This window comes from Lethenteron reissneri, chromosome 65 (genome assembly GCF_015708825.2).
Source record: "Lethenteron reissneri isolate LAM-NWPU_2019-01 chromosome 65, ASM1570882v1, whole genome shotgun sequence".
Classification (NCBI taxonomy): Eukaryota; Metazoa; Chordata; class Hyperoartia; order Petromyzontiformes; family Petromyzontidae; genus Lethenteron; species Lethenteron reissneri.
This window is the reverse complement of record NC_083843.1, coordinates 9,211,217-9,239,152: the sequence shown is the minus strand read 5'-3', so window position 1 is coordinate 9,239,152 and position 27,936 is coordinate 9,211,217. Positions and strand designations below refer to the sequence as shown.

Sequence of the window (27,936 nt, the reverse complement as noted above, 5' to 3'; positions counted from 1 at the left end):
TTGGTAAAGATTTAACACGATTACAGACTGTGAAGCTTTAACAAACAGACCTTGCAAGAAAAAAATGGATAAAGACACAGTTGGGAAAAAACAAGTTCACCTTTACATCATAATGTCTGTACAAGGTGCGGTTCCACTGTGGCAATGCACACAGCCTGACCCTATGTTCGACGCACGACGGTCAAACCACGACTCTACAATGCTCACAGCTGGACTTTGGACAAATGAATCGCAGAACCAAACTCTGTATGCGTTTGTGTTCATGCCTGGCGTTGATAATGGGGCTTAAGCCATCAACTCGTTTCACCGGAGAACCGCGTTTAATTACAGGCGACTGCTTGGAATCGAAAGCCTGCATCTCAGGATGTGTTATTTTTACGATTGTGATCATGTTCTTACAAAGTCCATTGTTGGCACTGGTTAAAGCCAAAGGCGCGAATCTACAGGTACATCTAGACAGGTTTGTGTGATGCGGGGCTTGTTTTTACATTCCTTAAACATCTGAGCACATTCCATGGGGGTGGCTCGTGAGGTTTGTAACCCCGTGTAACGTAATTACAAATCCTTGTTTCTTGTCTGTGAGCCTTGATACAAAAAATATTGACCACTCATCATCTACACACTACTCACCATCCACACACACTACTCACCACTCACCATCCACACACACTACTAACCAGCTGCCATCCACAAGGGAGAACATCTCCCCCAGGAATAAACCCCTTTCACAGATTTCAGAAGGAGAGAATGAGACCTGTGGGACAAACCATTATCGCTGTGTCCCTGGCTGCTGCTGGGTTTTGTTTGTTCAAAAATTACATCACTTGAGACCAGTCAAAGCTATGTTGAACTTCTTTCCCATCGTACGGAGCCAACTGTGCTAATCGGAAGTGCAGGGGAAGGACAACAAAATAAACACAAAAAGCAATTTTAGCTAACAGTGCGTGAGTGTAACGCCACGTCTACACAGGTGAGCGTGGCCGCCGCGTGGAACATTCCAGGGCGTTTCTCAAGTTATTCATAACTAAACAACAGGTGAAGTCAGTTCATTTCCTTGCTTGTCTCTGCTGTGTGAGCTGCTCACAGCGTTTCCTGAACAGAGTACACACCTCATCAATGGTAATCAACATCTCACGATATTATAAAGAAAAAATATTTTTGTTGAAATATATTCTCTGAGCCACAGTGAGAAACTATTTTGGGTGCATCCTCGGGTCATGGCGAGCACAGCTCCCGCTGAGAACGTGGACCGTGAGTTGACCTGCTCCATCTGCCTGGACACGTTTGTCTGCCCCTCCACGCTGACCTGCGGCCACTCGTTCTGCCTCCAGTGCCTGGAGGATGCCTGGAAGGAGACAAACTCCTACTGCTGCCCGCAGTGCCGCAAGACTTTCCCTCGACGACCCCAGCTGACCAGGAACGTGACGATCGGCAACCTCATAGAGCAGCTGCAAGTGACTGAGACCATGGCTGCTGCTGCTGGTGTTGTTTTCTGTGACCACTGCCCAAATGGCAAGACGCTTGCAGTGAAGACTTGCCTCAAGTGTGACACATCCTTCTGCATGGAACACCTCGCGCCTCACCTGGAGAAGAAGAAGTTTAATGATCACGTCCTAGTTTCACCAGTTGTGAACCTTGAAGAACGCAAGTGCAGGAGGCACAAAGAGGAGCTCAAGTTCTACTGCAAGCAAGACCTCAGCCTCGTGTGCAGGGACTGCACCATCGCAGGAGACCACACGGGTCATAAGTTTATCACACTGGAGGATGAGCATCAGACACGGAAGGTGAGGCCCGCGTGGGTTGAGTTGGAGTCACTCAGGAGCGAACAGTACCTGAGCCCATAAGAGTGCTACAACAACATTTCATTTAATCAAAACCATCAGGGTGGGATGATTCTCCACGCTCTTTTTTTCTTTCAAGCTGAATTCTTTGGACTCTTTTCTGATGGGCAGTTATAGAACGATCACTGTGGAGGCCTCCGTGTGGAGTGGGGCTGAGAGGGAGCCACATAGGAAGTTGAGTCTCCTCTGGTGGCTTCGTCTCTTACAGAATGGAGTTGGAGCAGAGACGCGAGCGGTGGAGGAGAAGAGGAGGGAGGCGGAGGCGTCCGTGGGACGGATGAAGGCCGCTCGCAAGGACGTGCAGGTACCACGCGTGGACTCTGTGACCCTGTGACCTCCACCCTGCGTGGAGTCTGACTCTCGTCCTGTGAGAACAACTCCGTAGATTCAAGTAAATTTTGTTAGTCTTGAGTCATTGTGTAATAACTGCAGGATATTGCTTTATTATGGCTATGGGGACTTGAAATATAAATGTTAAAAAAATGCAACGTTTAAAAAAAGAATCATGAAAAAAATCATAGATTGCAAAGCACTTCGCAGGTAAACTCGAATAACTTGCAATGATTGAGATAAAATGACGCAGTATGGAGCAATGACTGCATTGAATTAGACGCTAGAAATTAAACGAGTGAAAATGAAGATGAAGTGACAGTAAATTGGCTGTTAAATGCTAGCATAAACACAAGAGACACGACTTCAAGAGAGTGCTGGGAATGCTGGAAAAATTATGTTCTCACGACACGCACCCAACTCTCAAGCAAACATAACAGAGTCTAACTATTGTCATTGTAGTGTGTATTTAATGTGGCGCTGCACTCTGGTGTTGTAGGAGAAAACATTAAAAAGTATATTTAATAAAGTAGAACGTGTTTATTTAAAGTTGCGCATTTTGATGTGACGTCACATTTCTCACCCCCTCCCCCCTCGTCACACATCGTCATAAATATCTGACCCCCCCCCCCAGGTGCGTGATGTGATTAACTCTTAGTGCCGTACATTTTATTGCTAAGGATAATTACGTAATTGTCTCTAATTTTGATATGTCTCCAACGATTTAGCGATGAGCCTGTTTGTGTTTTCGCATGCAGAAGTATCCATTGTAATGCAGGGCATCAGGTCAGCTGGTGATATTCATAATTTACAAAAAAAACGTGGAGAATATAAGTAACAAATTCAGATTCCAAAGAACACAGGATGAGATGTTACTATCCTTTGTGCAAGCACTTCCAAGAGTTCATGAACAGTGAGCCTGGTGAAATTTGGGGAGCGCATCGTCAGTAGTGAACCTTTGGTTCCTAGGGTGTTTCGGCCTTTTATACTATACACCCTCCCCAAAGGCGGCCAGCGACAGGGTGATCAATCCTACGCTTGCGTCCCATTCCCAATTAGTCATAGGAGTTGCCTTGTTGTTGATAGCCAACATCCCATGGGACTATGCATGGCAGGGGTGTCCTTCTCCCTGAGTCAAGCATTGTTGACTGCATACCTCCCAGCCCTCTCACTTTGGGGCCCAGCTGGGGTCTTTCCTCTTCATCCAGAGCCACTGACTGCTGCCTTCTGCCGCCTCCGATACAGCTTTGATTGCCGAACGCTGGCTCTGGCCCTTAATTCCCAGGTCTCTAAGCAGTCTGGTTGTAGATGTTGCCACAAAACCTCTGCAGCCCACCTCCACTGGTCGGACTTCTGTGTTCCAGCCATGATGCCGTGCTTCGGCAGCTAGATCGGCATAGCGCAGATGTTTTCGCTCATAAGCCTCATCTACTATGTCCTCCCAGGGTACTGTGAGCTCAATGATGAAGACCTTCTTGAGCGAACTGGACCAGAGCACCATGTCAGGTCTTAGGGTGGTGGTTGCGATCTCCGGAGGAAACACAAGTTGCCGGCCAATGTCAGCTAGCATTTTCCAGTCGCGGGCCAAGCGCAGCTGGTCTCGCTCTATTGACAGATAAAACATCTCCATCATGTATCTGCCTTTGTATAAAAATCATAAGAAAAATGTATACATCCCATCAGCCCCACGACGTGGGAGTGCATCTTTCCAAAGTATTGAATGGGTACAAGCAAACTCTAGACCGATTTCCACACCCAGTGTCTCTGTATCAGAGTCAGGATTGCTTGAGGTAAGGCTGATGTACTGCCCTGTAATTATAGGCATGGACCCTTTTGTATTGATTTGAAGCTTTCGTGACTGCAGGAATCCATATTCTTTGGTTCTTTCGGTAAAGTCACATAGGTAGAAAACAAAATCACGACGTTTCGATTACAATACAAGCGGTCGTCCTCAGGCGAAAAAATCCAGTAGCAGAACTGATGAACCAGGAAGAAAATAACGATAGAGCTGTTACAACAAGGGGTTTTATGTTTGAGTTGATGGGGAGAGAGATTAGGGAGAGAGATTAGCATGTCAAAGTTAATGAGCTTGAGTCACCGCATATGGCCGTACATGCGCACAGTAGCAGTGTTAATGGGATGTTAATGGGAGATTAGGGATTAGGGAGATTAGCAAGTTAATGTAAAGTCTATGTGTAACACAAGCTACGGCGCTGGCCGCTGTGCTGTGAGAGGAAGGTGCATAAAAGGCCATGGTGGCTGTGCCAGTGAGACATACAGCCGATAAAACAGCAAGAGCCATCGATACATCGAGACTAAGGGTTCAAAGGCGGCCATGTTAGTGATACCCTAGCCCGTTAATGCAAAGGCATCCAACAGGGCAATGCAACTCAGAGAGTCGGAGGGTAACAGTCAAACGGCAGGACGTTATGACTTAACCTGGTTAAATACAAGCTGCGGCTCTGGCCACTGCGCTGTGAGAGAAAAGCGTGCACAGGGCCATGGTGGCCGTGTCAGTGAGACATACAGCCCATAGAAGAGCAAGAGCCATCGATACATCGAGGCTAAGGGAGCAAAGGCGGCCATGTTAGTGATACCCCAACCTACGTGACTTTACCAAAAGAACCAAAGAGTATGGATACCTGCAGTCACGAAAGCTTAAAATCAAGATTGAAACCCCAGCCAGTTAATGCCAAGGCATCCAAAAGGGCTATGCAACTCAGAGAGTCTGAGGGTTTGGCTGTTACCCTCCGACTCTTTATGCATCAAAAAACATTTCATCTGACTAAGATCTATATCATAGAGGGTCATTGTCTATAACACCTAGCAGTTCACCTGCATTAATTTAAGCGAGCCTGACTGCTGATGAGACACTGCATGCCAAAACCAGTCCAGAGTTTGCTTGCACTGAATGAATACAGTTATGCTATAATTATACAATCCCAAAAGGCCACCGGGCCAATAGATTGTGTACAAAATACTTGTATTATTCACGTGGAGAGACAGATCTATGAGGAAGGCGATGTGTGTGCTTATCTATTTTGTAAATAATTTACAGATCCTCACCAATACACTTCTGGACGAAGGTTTCCCCACATCGTGTTGATCATTGAGGCTAGTTGGCCATACTTAGTTGTGCTGGTCAGTGCGGTTTGCTGAAGGTAAAATCCAGAACTGGTTCACATCACACTCATCACGCAGCTCTCTAATAAATTTGGAGGGTGGGGAGGGAGCCCAGCCGAGGCTGAGAAGCAAGGACATTCCAGTAACGTGAGTAGGAGCAGCCTGGAAGGACGTGTCACCAAACCTAGTTTTAATAATAGATTTTATTTTTAGGAATAGAGATATACTTTTGAAGCTGCGACTGGGAATTTGCGGAGTTAGGAGGTGCTTACATATGTAACGACTCCAGGAAACACTGATCTTGTGATTATCTTTATTGAAGACACGTTCACTTGACAGGCGAAGACCCCGACTCCAACAGCAGCCTCGAGCCTCTCCTCTCGACCCCTTTAAAGCCCAGCATGGCCATCCCTTGACCCTTGGCCACGACCCTTCTCTAGAACCTTCTGAATGGCTCTCGGCCCCTGATCCGCACCTGCTCCCTTCTATCATTTGGCCACAGCCCCTATTCTCGATCCTTGTCGTAGACCCAGATCCTTCCCCTGTCTGTCACTTAACCTGTCATTATCCCTTGTGGTCCCTAGTCTCTTCCCATGCCAATTCCCCTGTCATTACCCCTTGTGACCGTTAGTCCCCTGTACTGTCTTTACACGTATTTGTCAGTTTTGTTCAAAAGAACGTTAAGGATGAAGGTATCCAGGGGGACAAATTAGAGGTGATACAGAGGATTTAATCATGCATTGATATGGAGGCATCAAGGTCAAAGCGGGCGGCCAGGTGGTATAATGGAACAAGAGGCTAGGCGGTCGATGATTACACAGGAGTCAAAGATGGGGAGGATGGTGGCTTGGACTATATAATTACTGGCCAGATTATCAATGTGAAGGACAAGATAACACCTAGATACTTAAAGTTATTGACCTGTTAAGCGGGAGCTCAACGACAATGTCAAGGCAGGGAAATCTAGGTTTGAAATATCCAGAAAACAATGTGACTTTGGATTTGAAGCTTTCGTGACTGCAAGGATTCATATTCTTCAGTTTTTTCGGTAAAGTCAAGTAGGTAAAAAGTAAAAATTAATAAAAGTAAAATAAAATAAAAATCAAGACGTTTCGGAGGCAACACAAGCTTCTGTCTTCAGGTGGAACCGTCACAGCCACGACAGCTGTATCAAGTAAATGAGAGATTACAAGAGCTACCATTCCGAAACGTCGTGATTTTTATTTTATTTTACTTTTATTAATTTAACATTTTTACCTACGTGACTTTACCGAAAAAACCTAAGAAAATGTGGCTTTGGTCTTCACAGCATGGTATATGAATTGATAGAATCTATCGCATGCCCCTTTGCAGGATTCCATGGTCCAGACCAAGGTTCGCATCTCAGGCGAGTTCACCCGTATGAGGGCGACGCTGGATGAAGACGAGAAGGCAGCTCTGGATCGCGTGGACGTGAAGGGGCATGAGCTGCTGTCCCAGATCAAGGAGAACATCGCTCATTACGAGCGTGAGATCAGCAACCTCCAGGCCGCAGCTACGCGCCTGCGCGCTCTGCAGGAGGAGAGGGACTCGCTCACGTTCCTGCAGGTAGAGCACTCAAGGAGCCAGGGCAAGTGCCCCAGTTCGCGTATATTCGTTGCGTTTTTTTAAACATGGCACATGCGATGTAACTCAACGCAAGGATAAAGCATCTTGCATTGCCAATACAATGTATAGCCCATGCATTCTGAAATTAAATGAGGAATCAAGTCCACTGACGTGAATTTGTATATTCTGATAAAAATAGAAATTACTGTTGAAATTCCAATTCATAAATAAACGATTAACACGCAAATCCCTCGAGTTAATCGGTTGGCAATGTATGCAGATGTTGGCATTTAAAATTGTAACCGCATGGTCCTGTAATGTGCAACAGATTGAGACTTCTTCACACTACATTTTAATTAGTAATGTAACCAAATGTAGACCAACCATCAGTCATGCTGAAAATAGAAGTGCTTTTAACTTAAGGAAATCCAGGGGGCTTTGTTTTTCAGCACTGACTGCTGATGAGTCCAATGCCTGCTTCAAAAAATGTTTATCCTGTTAAACTATCGACGTCTGTTTATGCGATTCTCTGGGTGTAATTCACCCTCACAGTGCGTACTTATTTTGAATGTTGGTTCCCAATCACTGCGAATCGACATCGAGTGCTACGGACGCCTCTTCCTGTGACATTGGGTACACAGTGGCAACGGTTTGAGAGGCCACACCTTGCTGTTGAGAACCATCGAGTCCAAACGAGTCGACGGCTTCATCTTGTTTACAACCAACAACACCGGACATATGCGAATCGCTGAGCACAGCCCAGCTCATCGCGTCTACCAATCACCGTGTGGTTAACATGGCTGGAGGTGAACTGACTCGTGCCCCCTTTGTCTGACTCCTGCAGGTTCACCTAAAGGAGACAAACCGGTATGGACTCATGAAGTCACACAAATTAACACATGGGGTGACGCCGTGTGTGGGACATGGGCTGCGTGATTATGATAATGTGTATAATGATGATGTGTGGTAGGATCCTGTGAGTGATGGTGTATATTGATGCTGTGTGATGATGTTGTGCGTGATGATGATGTGTGGTATGATGCTGTGTGAAATGATACTGTATTATGGGACCTTTTTGCCGGTATCATAGTGTAGTGACTGACTCAGAGACACTAAGAGTAGAAGTCGGCCTTAACAGTTCACACTTGGTAACTACGATTCCCAGTCAGGACAGCTAGTAGACTGCCTGACTGGCGACGCTGAGATGGTGAAGATGGAGACGAAGATGAAGACTCTAGCAGCAGGAGCACGACAGGATCCCACTCCACACGACAGCCCCGAGGTCCCCTCCTGGGGCCCCTCTTATACTGTCAGCGTGGCCTGGCTCTGCCCTGGCCACGCCCCTCTTCTGGAACCTACTAGCAGGTTCTCGATATGTCCCTTTAGTGACCCTTCCCCTACATCCATCTCTGATCTATCACGTGACCTGCTGTCAGTCAGGGCTGCTGTAAGCTGCATATCCCATTCCCTGTCAGCAGCCAGAGCTATGCTATGTGTCCGATTCTATGTCACTACAATAGTATGAAAAATAAGAATAGGTTTTACCCTTTCTGGCAATAAAACAGGTGTTAAGATGTTCAAACAGCAATAGCTACCTTTGGCAAGTACTCAAGCCTGCATTAAACCACGCGTACTTGTGATGAACCTGCAAACAAACATGCTCACTGTTCACCTTTGGCGTTCTCTGGTCTGACACTGGTGAGACTAGGCCATAAAGAAGGCTGTCTCTGTTCTAGGCCAATCATATTTAAAGGCATTGCATCACATATAATTATCAGAGAATGTTTGTTTGCTTGATCACCACAAGTACGTGTGGTTAATGCAGATTTGATTCCTTACAAAATATATCTATTTGGTCTTTGAACATCAGAGCACCTAGTTTATTGCCAGAATGGGCAAAACCTATTCTTATTTTTCATAAGATGATGCTGGGTAAGACAGGGCTGTGTGATGCTGTGAGTGATGATGCTGTGTGATTCTGTGTGATGCTGCTGTGAGATGATGCTGTGTGTGTTGGTGTTGTGTAAGACACGGGCTGTGTGAGTCACTGCTGGTTCTGGTCTCACAGGAGAGACACTCAGAAGGGATCTCCACCGTCATCTCCCAGTGAAAAAGACATCGCCTCTATCAGAGCCCTGCAGGGAGCTGTGATCAACCTGCTGGCATTCATGTGTGAGTTCCACGGAATCTTGCTATGTGTGCGTCTGTTATTGTGCATGTACTTTGGTTTGTACATGTATGTTGCGGAGCGGTAGTGTCGTGGTTAGTGCGCTGCGCTACGAACCTGGTGTCCCGAGTGTGAATCCCGCTCACTACACTATCACACACACACACACGAGTGTACATCACTACACTATCACCCACACGAGTGTACATCACGACACTATCACAGGCACACAAGTGTACATCACTACACTATCACACACACACACACACGAGTGTACATCACTAAACTATCACACACATACACGAGTGTACATCATTACACTATCACACACACACGAGTGTACATCACTACACTATCACACACACACGAGTGTACATCACTACACTATCACACACACACACGAGTGTACATCACTACACTATCACACACACACACGAGTGTACATCACTACACTATCACACACACACGAGTGTACATCACTACACTCTCTCACACACACACACACGAGTGTACATCACTACACTATCACACACACACACGAGTGTACATCACTACACTATCACAAACACACACACGAGTGTTCATCACTACACTATCACACACACACACGAGTGTACATCACTACACTATCACACACACACACGAGTGTAAATCACTACACAATCACACACACACGAGTGTACATCACTACACTCTCTCACACACACACACACGAGTGTACATCACTACACTATCACACACACACACGAGTGTACATCACTACACTATCACAAACACACACACGAGTGTTCATCACTACACTATCACACACACACGAGTGTAAATCACTACACAATCACACACACACGAGTGTAAATCACTACACAATCACACACACACGAGTGTACATCACTACACTCTCACACACACACATACACAAGTGTACATCATTACACTATCACACACACACGAGTGTACATCACTACACTATCACACACACGAGTGTACATCACTACACTATCACACACACACACGAGTGTACATCACTACACTTTCACACACACACACCAGTGTACATCACTACACTATCACACACACACACACACGAGTGTAAATCACTACACTATCACACACACACGAGTGTACATCACTGCACTCTCACACACACACACACGAGTGTACATCACTACACTATCACTCACACACGAGTGTACATCAACAACAACAACCGCCATTCGCCACTAAGTGGCGGTGACGTCACCACGACGCTTGTGCCAGGCCAAGTGCACCTTGAGGACACGTGAAGTGTCAAACGCCCGCTGGCAGGAGGTCACGGGGCAGACCCAGCAGGTGCCACGGGTCGACTGACCGAGATGACTGGCTGATGCACCACCTGTGCCACCTACTGTACCAACTTGCTGTGCTTTAGCCACCCGCCGCTCCACTCGTTGTTGTGAGCGTCGCTCCTCCGCCCTCCGTTGTTGTTGGAGGGCGACTGCCTCTAACTGCCCAGTAGCGTCCTTCACGAGCCTCCTCCACTGAGGCCGATCTTGACACCGCTGGTACCAGTCATCGGCAAGTCCACTCGGCTCCACGTCCTCCTGTACCACATCACTCCATCTCTTCTCTAGCCCGTGCCGTGCCCGTTTAGCCCCCTCGATCCGGCCGAACAAAAGCTGTTTAGGCATGCGGTAGCTGGGCATGCGGGCTACATGACCCAGCCAACGCAGCCTTGCCTGCCGGAGGAGCTCACCGATGGGACTTTGCCCAGATCTTTCAAGGATGTGTGAGCTCACACAATCCAGCCTGGTTAAACCCAGGATGGATCATAGGCAGGCCAGCCTAAATGTTTCCAACAGACGAAGATGCTCCATTAGGGGGGTCCACGTTTCGCAAGCGTAGAGAAGGGAGGGAATGACCATGGCCGAGAAGACCTGAAGCTTTGTGCGAAGCGACAGACCAGGTAGCTTCCACACAGCGTTACGCAACCGATGAAAAGATATTGCCGCTCGACTGATTCGGAGTGAGACCTCTGCTGATAAACTGGAGCCGGTCATAAGCACACTGCCCAGGTATGGGAAACTCTCCACTCTCTCCACAACTGCCCCATCACCGATTGGGAGTTGTGGGGGTGGAGTGTCCGATGGTACAAAATACTCAGGCAGGTGCTTAGTTTTGGTGGGGCTGATGGTAAGGCCCCACCTCTTAGTGGCATGCTCCAGTCTCAGCAGCAGCGTCTTCAACTCCTCTTCTGAATGAGCAGCTATTACCAAATCATCGGCATACATAACGTGGTTGACCAATAGGGAGCCATCCCTTGATCGCACCCGGGCGTTGATCAGCCTCCCATTATATCTGTACCAAATGGAAATTCCCCCGTTACAGCTATTGAAGGCTTCACGAACTACGCAGTCGAAATAGATGTTAAATAATGTGGGAGCCAGAGGACATCCCTGTCGCACCCCAAAGTGTACAGGGAAAGGCTCCGACTCCCGGCCACGTAGTTTTACCCGGGCCCGCTCACCATCATGAAGGTCCATAATGATCGTGAGCAGAGGGTCAGGGACTCCGAAAGCACGAAGAATAACCCCGAGCCCAGGCCTACTGATGGTATCATAGGCCTTGACCAGGTCAATAAAGCAGAGATGTAGGTCTTGTTGGAATTCCCTACACCTCTGCTGTAGCAGACGGACAGAAAATATGGCATCTGTACAGGACCGCCTTTTCCTGAAACCGCATTGGGGTTCCGCAAGCCTCTCCTCAGCGTGCCTAGCAAGGCGATGTTGAATAATCCTTGCCAGGACCTTTCCCGGCACACTGAGGAGTGAGATGCCCCTGTAGTTGTTACAGTCTGTGCGGTCCCCCTTCTTAAAGAGGGGGACCACCAGGGCATCCTTCCAATCCTGCGGTACCCGTCCAGCGGTCCAGACTGTTGTTATGATGTCATATAGGGCAGTCTGTGCACAAGCGCCACCCTCCCTCAGCATTTCGCTTGGGAGATCATCTCTGCCCGGTGCCTTTCCTGTTCTCAGACTCCGGATCGCCTTCAGTACTTCCTCAACAGATGGCACCTCAGCTAGCCACTCACAAGGGGTGACCTCCAATATTTGAGGCACCGCAGCCTCAGCAGGGTTATCCCCACTTTGTGCCATGATGTTTTCCTGGCTGAGAGATTTTCCCTCCCCCAGGACCTCACAGAAATGCTCAGCAAATCTGCAAACCTGTTCCTGGGGGTCGAAGATTGGATCACCGTTTTTTCCGCTAATGATAGTAATAGCTGTGGTGCTGCAGGTTACTTTTTTGATGGAGTTAAATAGTGATTTGTGATCGCGGGCCACTGAGGCAAATTCCATCTCCTCAGCAACCCGCGACCACCACCCATCCTTGCAGCGCCTTACGGCTCTCCGAACCTCCGAGCGAAGGCTGCAGTAAACCTCCTCATTCTCTGACGTGGGATGCTGTAGCCGATGAGAGTGGGCCTGTCGCTTTTTCTCAATTAACCTGAACACCTCCTCTGTCAGCCAGGGTTTCTGGGGAGGTCTGGAACGCGTACCCAAAGCAGCCATTGCAGCTGCATGAGTCACAGTCTTAAACCTCGCCCATTTACCCTCGACATCAGGTGGAGTGGGGGACGATGCCAACCCCAGCTGCAAGCGATGATGAAATTCTCGCTTGCAACTTTCATCAGCTAACTGAGACCAGGCCACTTTTGGTTGGAATGGGATCCTGGGTGTACACCCACCACCGGAGTGGAAGAATGGCAGGCGCATCTTACAGATGACTAGTCGATGGTCAGATGGCAGATCAGCTCCAAGGTAGGTCCTGGTGTCAAGGACATGGGCTCGCATCCGCTGGTCCGTCACTATGTAGTCCAGTAGATGTTCTTGCTTGGACCCGGCATGCATCCATGATGTTGTGTGGATGCGCCGATGCCGGAAGAGCGTGTTGGTAATTACAAGCCCATGGGCTGCACAAAAATCTAGCAGCCTCCTACCGTTGTTATTGAGCTGATCTGGCCCATGCCTTCCAATCACTCCAGACCAGGTGCCAGCATCATGACCAACTCGGGCATTGAAGTCACCCAACAAGATGACTCTGTCAAGAGTGGCCACTTTAGCCAGCACCTGTGACAGGAGATCATAGAAAGCGTCCGACTCATCGGCTTTGCCTGCATCCCTCCACGGATGTTCGTCTTCGGTGGGGGCATAAGTAACCACGACCACCACTCCTCGCCTCCGGTTGATGGGAAGGCGAGCCCAAAGTATCCTGGGGCTTACAGCTTCCCACACCTCACCGCCACGCTCCCACGCCCCCTTCATTCTTTTGTTCAGAAGAAGAGCCACACCCTGTTGTTTGGCAGTCTCCTGCCCCGAGTAGAGGACTGTCCACCCCTTATGGTGGCAGGAGCCAGAACCGGTCCACCGGACCTCCTGAATGCCGCAGAGATCCAGGTGGTACCGGTCCAGCTCCCGACAAAGGAGTGGCAGCCTCTCCTCCGCAGTGAGCGTTAGAACATTCCACGTGGCCATCCGCAATGGTTTTTTGTTGTTTCTGGAGGAGCCCCGAGGGTGGAGATTCAATCTCCTGGCTCCGCCAAATGGGGTTTGGCCAGGAGACGTCATAAAAGCCTGACCCCCCCGGGGCCTCCGGCACAAGCTTATTAGTTACAGGTTTATGTTTAATTCGTGGTTTCGTGGTAATTTATTGAAGGTGGAGGGGTTACCAGCCCCTCGCACCCGTCCAGAGCCCCCGTTTAGCCACTGTGGTGGTCACAGACGCCATGAGGGGAGAGGCCAATGGGCATTGTCCCTCCCCCCACAGCACTGCCCACGACGGCACCGCGAGGAGGTAGGAGGTTGTTTTGCCGGACCGAGAGTGTACATCACTACACTATCACACACACATATACACACGAGTGTACATCACTACACTATCACACACAGTGTACATCACTACACGATCACACACACGAGTGTACATCACTCCACAATCACACACACACACGAGTGTACATCACTACACTATGACACACACACGAGTGTACATTACTACACTATCACACACACACGAGTGTACATCACTACATCATCACAAACACAGTGTACATCACTACACTATCACACACATACACGAGTGTACATCATTACACTATCTCACACACACACACACACGAGTGTACATCACTACACTATCACACACACGAGTGTACATCACTACACTATCACACACACGAGTGTACATCACTACACTTTCTCACACACACACACACGAGTGTACATCACTACACTATCACAAACACACACGAGTGTACATCACTACACTATCACACACTCGAGTGAACATCACTACACTATCACACAGACACACACACGAGTGAACATCACTACACTATCACACAGACACACACACACGAGTGTACATCACTACACTATCACACAGACACACACACACGAGGATACATCACTACACTATTGTAATGTTCTTGAAGGAGACGGAGACTTCTTAGAGGCCACACGCTTTTTTTCACCAATACTTGCTATGCCTAACAGAAGGGGTATACGGTCCCCGTACCCGCTATCCTGAGGAGCTACAGACTCTGGACTTGCTGGCTATCTCCCCCGCTAGCCTAGCGTCCTCTGGCTGGGACCTAGGGGAGGCACACTGACCCGCCGCTGGCCCGGCAGGTCCCCAACCTCTGGTCTCTTGAGACCTTCGCCCTCACAAGGGCGGGAAGGCTGGGAGCCAGGTTCCTATCCAGGACCTATCTCCCCTGACCAATGGTTACACTGAGCCCCAGCCCTGACAAGGGCTGGAAGGCTTGGTCCAGGGTCCTAGCTGTCTTCAGCCGACTTGGGTCTTCGTGTAGCAGAACTTCCAAGAGTTCTCAGCGCTCCAGCTTTTATACCTGTTCGTGGCCGGGTTAACCAATCCCCGGCCACCTCTTGGACCCCTTCAATTGGTTCTTCCCAATCTGGCGTTTGGATCCTACCTCACCCCATTTGACCCTAACTGTTTGATTGAGCGGGAAAACCTTGTTTACCAATTGCTCTCTCACAGCTTGTGAACCGCGAGTAGTTATCACCACTACATCACCCCCCCCCCCCCTGTACAGCACTCAGCCGTCCCGGCTGCAACACAATTCACAACCCCAACAATAATACAAGGAACAGGAACTCGGAAGCGTGAAGAAAAAAACAATGCGTGAGCCTCAAAGCAACAGTAACAACAATAACAACAAACCAACAACAACAACAAACCACAATAATTTACCCCAACCCGCCTGTACATATGAACACTGTGGACACACCACACCAAGGACCTGGGTCAACTGCACGCCCACACCCCCCACCGAACGCCAGGGGCCCAGGGAGGGGGGGCGGTGTGTATGCGTCGGATCAGGTATCGAGAACCTGGGACACTTCGAGCGAGTCCGTGTGGCAGGTCCATCGGAAGAGTTCAGCGTTCCCTGCGGAGGGTCGGGAGGGGCTAGACGATGGGCGTCCGGCACGTCCCGAGAGGCCGGGGATTGAGCCCGTGAGCCGTCTTCCTGCAGGCCAGGCGGTCGGGCAGCTCCCCGATCTTTCGGTGAGGCCACCCTTGGTGGACTCACACCTGCAACATCCGAAGGAGCGGCGGGAGGGTGTGGAGCAACACCAGGATCACAAAAACCCTCCCCCGGCATGCCGGACACATCACGCGAATGGCCCCTGCGAGATGAAGATGTGTGAGTGCGCGATGCGACATAGGGTTTCAGGCGCGAAGGGTGAACGTACCACGAGCGCCGTCCGCATGCGACCCTAACACACTGGTCTCGAACGACCCGAACAATGTCCACCGGACCTCGCCAGGGTCTGAGCAATGTAGATGACGTTGACAGCGGTACCTGGGGACAGTGCAGCCATGCCTTATCCCCTACGGACCATTTGTATACTGAAACCCAGCGATCATACAGACGCTCATTCGCCCATTGGGGGGGTCAACATCCCTGCCGTACATTAAGTAAAAGGGCGAATAGCCCGTGGCCGCATGAGGTGCCAAACGATATGCGGCCAGAACCCCAGGTATACGCAGGTCCCAATCCAACTGTGCCTCATCCACCTGATGGCACAACATCGAAGCAATAGTACGGTGCAGACGCTCGACCATACCATCGGTCTGCGGGTGGTAGGGGGAAGTTCGCACCTTCTGTGTACCCAGAAGGTCACAGACCTCCCGCAGAAGGTTAGATGAGAAGTTTTTTCCCTGGTCGGTCAGCAGCCGTTCCGGGGCGCCCTTATCCAGGACATAGCCCTGGAGGAACGCCTCTGCAATGGCTGCCGCCGACTGGTTGTGGAGGGCCCAGGCCATAGGCCAACGGGTGAAATACTCAACCCCAACCAGTAGGTACTTATTACCCCGAGCGGTGACAGGAAAAGGACCCAGAATGTCTAAGTGCCACCAGCTCGTTGACCCGGGACACCCGAATCGACTGAAGGGATGGGCAGGCCTCCCTAGACGGGTGTTTCCGCCGCGCACACTGCGTACAACTATTTAACAGGTCGGCGACATCGCTTGCCATCCCCGGCCAAAAAAAATCCAATTGCAGCGTGGCGAGCGTTTTGTGAATGCCCAAATGCAGGATGCGTTCGTGCACCGCCCACACGGCCCTGCCCCGCAGAGCGGTGGGGACGACGATTTTATAACACCGCGAGCTGGCATCCCATGACATGAGGAGACCATCACGCAACACGACAGCTCCAATACCCTCCAGGAAATTTCCCGCACGTTCGGCCCGACGGCGTAACCTAAGGAGGGAAACGTCCTCCATCTGAAACCGTCCCAATTCATCTAGGGGCAGGTCGAGCAGCGAGTCGCGAGCGACCAACTCCTGCGAGTCAACAATGGGGACAGGCTCCCCGTCGACCACCTCTGACCCCGCCACAATCGGAGAAGCCGGTATAGCCCCCGTAGCTGACTTGCATCTCCCAGAGCCCATAAAGCACGCACAACCATCTCCCGGAGGAAGGCGCGACAGGCCATCAGCGTTTGAATGTCGCGTACCCTTCCGGTATGTTACCGTGAACTTGTAATCCTGTAGGACCTCGAGCCATCGTGAAAACTGGCCGAATGGCTGGTCTATTTTTAGCGCATACTGCAGTGCCGCATGATCAGAACGAACCATAAAATGCCTGCCGTACAGGTACGGACGATATTGTTGTATAAACACGACAATAGCGAGCAGTTCACGGTGAGTAACGCAATAACGTTGTTTCGCCGGAGACAGCACCCTGCTGCCGTAGGCAACGACGCGTTCGACCCCGTCCACGACCTGCGAGAGCACTGCGCCAATGCCGGTATTGCTGGCGTCAGTGTCCAGGATAAAGGGCAATGTGAAATCTGGGTAGCACAAGGGAGGGGCACTGACGAGGGCATCGCGAAGCGCCTTGAACGCCCCGTCCGCTGCATCCCCCAAATGGAACTTGGCCCCCTTAGCTGTTAAAGCATGAAGAGGTTTCGCAATCGTTACAAACCCCTCAACAAACCGGCGGTAATAGGACGCGAAGCCTATAAAGTTGCGGACTTCTCCTACAGACGTGGGTGTTGGCCACGTCCTTACACAATCAGTTTTTGCGGGGTCGGTGGCTATGCCCGTACGACTGACAATGTGCCCGAGGTACCGCACCGATTCCCGCAATAGGAAACACTTCTGAGGCTTGAAATTAAGGTTAGCGGTCCACATCCTAACAAACACAGCCCTCAATCTCTCCAAATGTTCCTCAAACGTGCGGCTGAAAATAATTATGTCGTCCAAATAGATGAGACATGAGTTCCACTGCAGCCCAGCGAGGACCAGCTCCATCAATCTCTGGAACGTCGCCGGAGCTGAGTGCAATCCCATGGGTAACCGATTAAATTGATAAAGGCCTCGTGGTGTACGAAACGCGGTCTTCGGTTTAGATGCCTCATCCAAAGGCAGTTGCCAAAATCCAGATAAAAGGTCCAAGGTAGAAAAGTTCCACGCCCCCGCCAAGGCATCGAGTGACTCGTCCATGCGAGGAAGCGGATACGTGTCCGCCAACGAAACTTTGTTAAGTTTTCGAAAATCCACACAATATCAAACTGCCATCATGCTTCTTCACGAGCACAATCGGTGTTGGAGGGATCCACAATGTCCGCGGCAAGCATGTCGTTCACTGCCAACCGGACATGTTCTTTCTCTGCCGGGCTTAACCGAAACGGATTTTGCCAAATGGGAGCGGACTCTCCCTTATCAATGTGGTGTTTCAATAGATTAGTGCACCCGACATCGAATTTGTGCTTACTAAAAACATTGGGGAATTCACGGAGTAACGTACGCAATTTCAATCACTGGGACTCGGAAAGATTTTCAGCCCCTGAACAGAGAGAATCCATCCAACCCTCATCGGTATCAGACTGCGCCTCAGACCCTGACGTATCATCTACCTGAGCCACGACGGAGTCCGTGTGGAGTGGCAACGGTGCATGGGCAATCACAGCCCCCTGGTGCACAACCTTTGTCCGCAACCCTGCATTCAACACCTGAATGAAGGGTTGTCCCTCAGCAGGCACAAGTGTTTGTGCTCCCACTAGCTCCAACCCCCCTACGGCCGTATTGGAAGGAGCCAGCAAAATACCCGACATTGTTTCTAACCCGAGCGGTTTCCGTAACCGAAGCGGAACTAACATTTGCGCGCCCGGCGGAATTCGTACAGTTTGGGACGCCATAGCCGGAACAGTCGCGCAAGCCGTGCGTAGCCCGGTGGCCGAAGGCAGGAACGCCATCTGGCGGCCCGAAGGGAGCTCAATGCAGCCTTTTTCGATTAATATTTTAATGGACATTTTGCCGAGGAAGTCCATGCCCATCAAACAGGGAACGGCAAGGGTCTCAGAAACCAAAATGGGACCCGTTACTTTAATATCGCCAATACAAATTTGTGCCGTTATTTGCCCAATAATTCCCAAGGAACCCCCATTCGCTGCAAAGCAAGGGATGGAAACTGGTGCTAGCGCCTGACATTTCTGGGGCAGCACATTGTATATGAGGTCCGAAATTATAGTAGCTGAAGCGCCCGTATCAACCAACAATCGAAAATCAACCCCCTCAATGGCGCCGATAATAACCGAAGAGCCCGTAGCCGCAGCGACAACCCTGTGGGCCAACTCCGACCACTGAACTGGTCGGAGTGGCTGCCAAACGTCAACCCCATCCTGGCTCTGACCACTCAACCCAACGTGACAGAGTGGTGTATGGAAACGCAGTGTATGAGATGAGGGCAGGTACCCGATGCGTGAGGTGTCGCGACATGCCTGCGGTTCTTGTGGAGCGGCAGGCGAGCGGTTGGACGATGGCGGGCGACCCGGAGCACGGCGTCGAGGAGCTGGGCAGCCCGATGCCAGGTGACCCTGCTGGCCGCAATTGTAGCATGTGACACGGCCCCATGCCCGCGGGGAGTCGTGTCTTCGCCGGGGCTCCCTCTGGCGAGGCCGGTCGGCCGCTCTCCAGCTTGCGGCGTGCTGCGATGCGAAGGCCTGGTTATCCAGGACCTCGTCTTCCCGCGCAGCCGCACGCATAGCACACGCCGCCACCTGCCCGACTCGCTGGAGAAGCAGCTCTGTATGTAGATACTGGGAAGCGCCCAGTGAGGAGAGATTCGCCTCGTCCTTGACGTGAACGGCGATCTGTAACTCCCGAGCCAGCAGCAACATCTTCTCCAGCACAATGGAGTCAAGGCCCACGTCGTCCATTCGAGGGCAGGCAGCTTGAGCCAGCGCCATCAGCGCACTCTGGTAGGTGAGGGGTGTCTCGTCGGCCTCCCTCCTCCGACTCGCGAAGCGATGCCTGGTTTCTGATGGAGGCCTGTACACCAAGGCCATCCGATCGAGGGCATCTTGTAGCGTGGAGCGAGCCTTCCGTGGGATGAGGAGGAACATGGCCAGAGCGACGTCGTCCAGTGCGGAAGGCAAGGCTCGGAGAGCGATGTCCGCAGTCCACCCTGCCGTCTCCGCATTTGCCACAAATCGTCGGGCAAACACTGCCCAGTCTCCACCTTTAGCCGTGAAGACTTGTAGAGACGGCAAGCGCTGTTGCAGTCCAGGAACGTAGTCTTCCCCCGAGGCGAGCTGTGGCCCGAGCGTGGCGTTTGTAGCGCCGTCAGATGATAAAATGTCCTGCAGCAGCGGCGGCCCCATCTCTGCAGACGCGACAGCCTCGCATAGGAGGCCTCCAGGACCGGAAGTGACGCATGACCCCTGGTCCACGTGACTTCCGGGGCAGCTGACGTCATTTCCTGCGGAAGTGTCGAAACCCTCGGTGGAAGTGACGTCGCTCACGGCTGCAGCACTTCCGGCGGCAGTGACGTATCCCCGGCTGGAGATGACGTCAACACCCTGCGCGGGAATCCCGTGTGTTTCGGCAGACCCGGCCCCCAGTCTCTGGCCTGGTCCTCCCCTCGCAGCCCCCGCTACCCCAGCGTGAGCTCGTCGAGGATGGAGGCAGCGGCATGCAGGAGATTGGCCAGCCGAGCGTGGGCCGACTGGATCGCCCATCCCGGCGATGGCGACTCCCTGATGGGCCCGGAGAATGCGAGCCCGCCGCTGCGGACCCGTCCCCCGGAAATGGCGCTCCCGCCTCTGGATCAGCGTCGGCATCGACCTCCTTGTCCGAGGCCCTGGTGAGCGCCTTCTGTCTGGTCTCCATGTAGGCGAAGTTCTTGGCCACTCTGACACCAGTTGTAATGTTCTTGATGGAGACGGAGACTTCTTCGAGGCCACGCGCTTTTATTCACCAATACTTGCTATACCTAACACAAGGAGTATACGGTCCCCGTACCCGCTATCCTGAGGAGCTACAGACTCTGGATTTGCCGACTATCTCCCCCGCTAGCCTAGCATCCTCCAGCTGGGACCTAGGGGAGGCACACTGACCCGCCGCTGGCCTGGCGGGTCACCGACCTCTGATCTTTCGAGACCTTCGCCCTCACAAGGGCGGGAAGGCTGGGAGCCAGGGTCCTATCCAGGACCTATCTCCTCTGACCACTGGTTACACTGAGCCCCAGCCCTGATAAGGGCTGGAAGGCTTGGTCCAGGGTCCTTGCTGTCTTCAGCCAGCTTGGGTCTTCGTGTAGCAGAACTTCCAAGAGCTCTCAGCGCTCCAGCTTTTATACCTGTTCGTGGCCGGGTTAACCAATCCCCGGCCACGTTGAGCGCGTACACGGGCGTACGCCCGTGTACGCGCTCAACGAGTGTTTACACGGGCGTGTTTGCATCCGCTACGTACGGGGAAGTGCTTGCTGACAGCGTGGAGCTTGGACAACAACACCTCGACTTGCTGCTCAGGGCAGCAGAGCCGCTGATTGGAGTCCACCCGAATCCGGGCCCCTTCATCAGCACCATCGTTGCAGCTCGGGCTGATATAATAGGGCTACGACATGCACCATCTCTTCATCATCTGCACCTGCAACCCGCGCTCCTGAGGACGCTCTCTGTCCTTGGGCTTCTCCGAGGCCAACGTCGGAGACTGCATCGGCACCGTGGTTGCAGAGGTGGTAGGGGCCGCCGTTCACAGGTCGTAATCGAACCAGCCAACTCCTCCATTCCCTCGATGCCTCACCTGCACGGATCTTCACATCTACTTTCACACATTTGCCTCGGCCTACTCAACGCACGCTCCATCACCAATAAATCAGCCCTGATTCACGACACCATCTCGGACCACCACATCGACCTTTTGCTCATCACTGAGACCTGGTGCAGGCAAGACTCCCCGCCAGCCATCTCTCTGGAAGTTGCGCCCCCAGGATACAAGGTTTTACATAAACCTTGCGCAACTAACCAGCGGGTTGGTGGCTTAGCGGTTGTTTACAATGCTCACTTGAAAATTAAAGAGCTCTATCTACCAATGGCTCAGGCCACATTCGAGGTCCAGTCCATATCCCCTACTACTAACGAGTGCTTTTCCATTATTTCCATCTATCGCCCTCCAGATGGCAGCATCAACACCTTCTTAAATGAGCTTTCGGAATTCCTATATCTGATTCCTAACCCATCTCACAGGCTCGTGCTTACAGGTGACTTTAATTGCCCCGGCAATACCCCAGCCTCCATCGATAGTCACCTTGAGTCAACTTTGGCCTGCCATAACCTGGTCATCACAAACTCAGGCCCCACCAGAGCTTCGTCAACAAACGTTGAGAGCATGCTCAACCTGGTTCTGGAACCTAACCAGCACCGACGCATCACTGCACTGGGAGTTTTCCAAACTGGTTACTCCGACCACCGCCTCATACTTTCTTCCCTCCAATTTCCGAAGCCAATCACCATCAAATTCACCCGCAACTTGCGTAATTTTAAGGGTATCGAATTTTCTGCTTTTCGTCACCTCCTTGCAAACTTGCTTTCAATGTTATCCCCATCATCGGATCCAACCGTCTGCGCTCTCCAACTAGAAGCTGACATGAGGGCGGCGCTGGACAAACTAGCTCCATAAAAATCACGAACCGCTAGGCAGTCTTCTCACGACACTCACTGGCTCTCAAGAGATGCCATCATTGCTAAGCGAACCAGGAGGCGCCTTGAACGTATCGCATCCCGCAGTGGTCTACCTGCTGATCGACTTGCTTACAGAGTCGCCTGCAGGAAAACTAACAAACTAATCCTTGTCTCACGTTCCTCCCACATTGAGGAACGCATCAAAAAAGCAACCAGAAAACCGCGCATTCTATGGAAAACAATCAAAGATCTTTTCCATCCTGGTAGCACTATGGTCCCTCATCTTAGCGATCCCCTTGCCTCACTGAAACTTGCCACCTCTTTTCATACTTACTTCAACAACAAGCTAATCGCCGTTGCAAACTCGTGCACGTCTACTGACACATTGCACCATTGTACCCCGCTCATGGTACCTAAAATTGTAAGCACTAACCCAGACACTTTTCTAATTATGCTAAAGCCGGTGTCTACAAAAGACGTTTTCTCTTTAATTGAATCACTTCATTTGAAGTCATCTCCACTCGACGTGCTCCCAGATTCCTTGTTCAAGCAATGTGCTCCGGAACTCGCCATCATGATCAGGAACATCGCAAATGCCTCCTTCTCTTCGGGGTGTTTTCCGTCCAACCTCAAATCTGGCCTGGTTTCTCCCTTGTTAAAGAAACCAAGTCTAGATCCGGATGACCCATCTAGTTATCGTCCCATCACTAACCTCTCGAACCTCTCTAAACTCCTTGAACAACTAGCCCTCGCCCAGCTAAAACCACACGTCACCTCCTCCGCAAACTACTGCTGCTTCCAGTCAGCTTACCGTCAAAACTATTCCACAGAAACAGCACTCACTAGAGTGCTCGATGACATTTAAACGATCATTGATTCCGGTTCAACTGTTGCACTTGTAAGTCTGGACATTTCGTCAGCCTTCGACACCATCAACCATTCGCTCCTTACTTCCCTCCTGAAATCCGACTTCGGTATATGCGGCTCAGCACTCAAGCGGATAGTTTCGTACCTTTCTGACCGGCAATCTTCAGTCAGGGTGGGCATGTCCACATCGCCTGAAACAACAGCATTATGCGGGGTTCCCCAGGGCTCTGTTCTAGGTCCCCTGGCTCTTCACAGCCTACACTTCCCCGATCGGCCGGCTCATTGCAAGCTTCGGTGTTAAGCATCACTCATACGCGGATGACACGATTCTATTCACCGCCATCGATTCTAGCAATGCATCTGGATTCGAGAGGCTCTCGGAATGTACCACCGCCGTGCAACAATGGTTCACTGCACACAACCTAGCCCTTAATCCGAAAAAGTCAGTGGCCATCATGTTAGGTACCAAGCAACGTCTCAATTCAGCAGCACTCCCCACACACATACACATCTTCGGTCACAGCATCAAGTTCACCGACCACTTCAGCTACCTCGGTGTCATCCTAGATTCAACTTTATCCTTCGACCGTCAAACCAACCATATCATCAGCTCATGTAACTTTCACCTGAAGGCTCTTAGACACATACGTCCTCTCATCTCTACTGAAATTGCCAACACTTTGGCATGTTGCATAGTTGAGTCTCGCCTTGACTATTGTAACTCCGTCCTAGTCCGGACCTCCGCTGGCAACCTAAAGAAACTTCAAAGACTACAAAATAACCTAGCACGCGTCGTCATTGCCCACACTCATCCCCGTCTCGACTCATTAGCTTGTCTCCGTGCTCTCAACTGGCTCCCCATCGCCAGTAGGGTCATCTACAAGACCGCCTGCCTCTGCCACAATGCCTTCATATCCGCCTGCCTGCCGTACCTTTCTTCATTATTGACAACTTGCAGCTCAGCACACGGCAGATGCCTGCGCAACGAGACTCACGACCTCCTCTTGATACCAAGATCCAGGATGGTCATGTCTATGCGCCGCTTCTCGGTGGCAGCCCCAACAGTCTGGAACGATATCCCTCTGCACATTCGCAGCATCACCTCAATCGCCTCCTTCAAGAGACACTTAAAAACTCACCTCTACAATCATGCTTTTGAGCGACTCTGAGCTTGGCTCTGCGCCTCTGAGTTGCGTCTGCAAATTTGCGCGCGTTACGAATTGAACTATTATTATTATAATTGGTTCTTCCCAATCTGGCGTTTGGATCCTACCTCACCCCATTTGACCCTAAATGTTTGATTGAGCGGGAAAACCTTGTTTACCAACTGCTCTCTCACAGCTTGCGAACCGCGAGTAGTTATCACCATTACACTATCACACACACACGAGTGGACATCACTACACTATCACACACACACACGAGTGTACATCACTGCACTATCACACACACACACACATGAGTGTACATCACTACACTATCACACACACACACGAGTGTAAATCACTACACTATCACACACACGAGTTTACATCACTCCACAATCACACACACACGAGTGTACATCACTACACTATGACACACACACGAGTGTACATGACTCCACAATCACACACACGAGTGTACATCACTACACTATGACACACACACGAGTGTATATCACTACACTATCACACACACAGTGTACATCACTACACTACCACACACACGAGTTTACATCACTACACTATCACACACACACAGGAGTGTACATCACTACACTATCACACACACACACGAGTGTACATCACTACACTATCACACACACAGTGTACATCACTACACTACCACACACATACGAGATTACATCACTACACTATCACACACACACACGAGTGTACATCACTACACTATCACACACAGTGTACATTACTACACTACCACACACACACGAGTTTACATCACTACACTATCACACACACACACGAGTGTACATCACTACACTATCACACACACAGTGTACATCACTACACTACCACACACACACGAGTGTACATCACTACACTATCACACACACACGAGTGTACATCACTACACTATCACACACACACACGAGTGTACATCACTACACTATCACACACACACGAGTGTACATCACTACACTATCACACACACACGAGTGTACATCACTACACTATCACAGACACGAGTGTACATCACTACACTATCACACACACACACGAGTGTACATCACTACACTATCACAGACACGAGTGTACATCACTACACTATCACACACACACACGAGTGTACATCACTACATTATCACACCCACCTCGTGTGCCGTGCCGGCCTTCACAGGTGCTCACCAACACCACTTGCCCCTACAGCCTGTGAAAGGTGACACACGGGAGATGTTTGTGTTTGTTGTACACACACATAGACGCTACGGCGGTGTTGATATCCACGCTGCTGCGATCCACTGCCTCCCACGGGCACTACCACACAGTAGGGCTGAACGAATAATCGATTTCAAATTGAAGTCGCAATTTGAGACAATACGATTAGCAAATCGCAAAGGCTGCTATTTTTTGCGATTTGAAAAGTCATTACTTTGTTATTGGAATTGTTTATATTTTTTATTATAACTTTATTTATTTAACTTGACAATTGTTCTATATTTAACTGTTCTTTTTCAATAATTATTTTTTTAATAAATACATGTTCGAAGCAATTCATATATTTTAAGTTCTCATCCTTGCATTAGAATATACAGAGCAGTTCATATTTTGATATCATGCTCCATCACATGTTTTAAATTTATTACACAGTGACTATTGAATTGAAGCTCGACTTAAAAAAATGTAATCGCAAATCAAATCGCAATTCGAGATTCTCCCCAAATCTTGCAGCCCCAGCACACAGAGCGCCCCACCTCCTGGCACCTCGCAAAGCCCCGCAGGGGCTGGGCCTGGGCAAGGCCACCACCACCCTGCCTAGCAGGTGCTACAGGCTGCGGGGCCACGTGGCGGGGCAGTCACCACCCTGCCTAGCAGGTGCTACAGGCTGCGGGGCCACGTGGCGGGGCAGTCACCACCCTGCCTAGCAGGTGCTACTGGCTGCGGGGCTACGTGGCGGGGCAGCAGATGGCGGGGCAAACAAACGCACCGCTGTACTGTACTTCTGTGCTCTCGCCAGCCGTGCCGCCTGCCTTCGCCAACGCGCGGTGACCGGCGTGGTGAAGTATGGTCAAACATCCCTCGCGACCCGCAACGGTGTAGGGAGGCCCTCATCCAGCAGTGGATTAACAAAGTGCCCGTTACATGTCATCACACTGATAGCTACGCATTACAACGTTGTATAACAATGCTCGCTATGAATTGCTCTATTGTAGTGTACGTGCGTGTTAGTGCACGAGTGCTATTGTTATAGTGGTGCTGTTGTTAACACGGCTACTGTGATTATCGTTACTGCAGACGGACGCTCACCGACTGTGGACCCAAACTCGGCCCACAACATCCTCCAGATTTCCTCAGACCTCAGAACGGTGACGCGGACCGCTGTCTCCCAGGGTCGCCCCGATCAACCACACCGCTTTGATCACTGGCTACAAGCCCTGTGCACCGAGAGCTTCTCGTCGGGTCAGCACTACTGGGAGGTGGACGTGGGGGGTGTGGCGGGGATTTGGATGGTTGGAGTCGCGTACGGGACGATCGCACTGAAAGGGAGTGGTAAAGAGTGCGGGCTGGGACAGAACGACTCATCCTGGGTTTTATATAAAAATTCCAACAGCTGCTCAGTGTATCATGGTGGTGTGAAGACCTCAGTGCCGGTGAGGGATCCTCCCCGGAGAGTCGGGTGTCACCTGCACTGGGAGGCGGGGCTGCTGTCGTTTTACCGTGCCGACTCCATGGAGCTGCTCCACTCCGTCCACCACTCGTTTAGTCAACCGCTCTACCCCGCACTGTGTGTGTTGAGTGATGGTGACTCAGTGAGGATTCTGGATCTGAGTCGTGCATCCTGAGAGCACGGAGTGTGAGCAGCGCAGAGGAACGGGCACAACGCCCAGACTTGTGCACACAAAGACAGATACCCCCGTATAGTGTGAACAGGCTGTAGGGGCAAGTGCTGCCAGCAAGCACATATAAAGGCCGGCACTTCACACGAGGGTGTGGGTGGCCACCACCACGCCTGGCCGCCTTTGTCTCCCAAGTGGCGATGTTTACTCATCGCACCAGGTACTTATTTGAGGCTGAGACGACCTAGGGGAGGCCCATGACCGGTTTACCAACACCATTGATAACTATTATCTGAATCGGTCTTGGGTCTCTCCTAGGTCGAATCAGCCTCAAATGAGTACCTGGTGCGATGAGTAATTATCGCCCAAGGGGATACAAAGGCGGGTCTCCGCCAGGCTGGCCTTCATAGGTGCTATTCACTAGCAGCACTTGCCTTAATAGTCTGTTAAGGCAACACTGGGGATCTTTGTTTTTAGTGTATAGAGAGTCATGTGTGCAGTGTGGGGTGGAGCGGTTGTGCAGTGGTTAGCGCACTGGCGGAGGAGGGCGGGGGGAG

General features: G+C 50.9%; 1 protein-coding gene across 1 annotated transcript; it reads left to right on the top strand.

The window, feature by feature from the left end:
• The first annotated feature begins 1,123 nt into the window (after nt 1-1,123).
• LOC133359576 (E3 ubiquitin-protein ligase TRIM11-like) lies at nt 1,124-27,883 on the top strand. Its single transcript, XM_061578021.1, has 6 exons — nt 1,124-1,784; nt 2,050-2,145; nt 6,648-6,881; nt 7,726-7,748; nt 8,950-9,053; nt 26,838-27,883. Exons 1-6 carry the CDS (start codon nt 1,218-1,220, stop codon nt 27,383-27,385), a joined length of 1,572 nt encoding a protein of 523 aa, XP_061434005.1. The 5' UTR covers nt 1,124-1,217; the 3' UTR covers nt 27,386-27,883.
• The last annotated feature ends 53 nt before the right edge of the window (nt 27,884-27,936 follow it).

Bases quoted from the DNA above. Each gene is read 5' to 3' on its own strand.
- LOC133359576 (XM_061578021.1), top strand. From the start codon at position 1,218: ATGGCGAGCACAGCTCCCGCTGAGAACGTGGACCGTGAGTTGACCTGC. The intron at 1,785-2,049 runs GTGAGGCCCGCG...CGTCTCTTACAG, and splicing joins ATGAGCATCAGACACGGAAG to AATGGAGTTGGAGCAGAGAC. The intron at 9,054-26,837 runs GTGAGTTCCACG...TCGTTACTGCAG, and splicing joins CAACCTGCTGGCATTCATGT to ACGGACGCTCACCGACTGTG.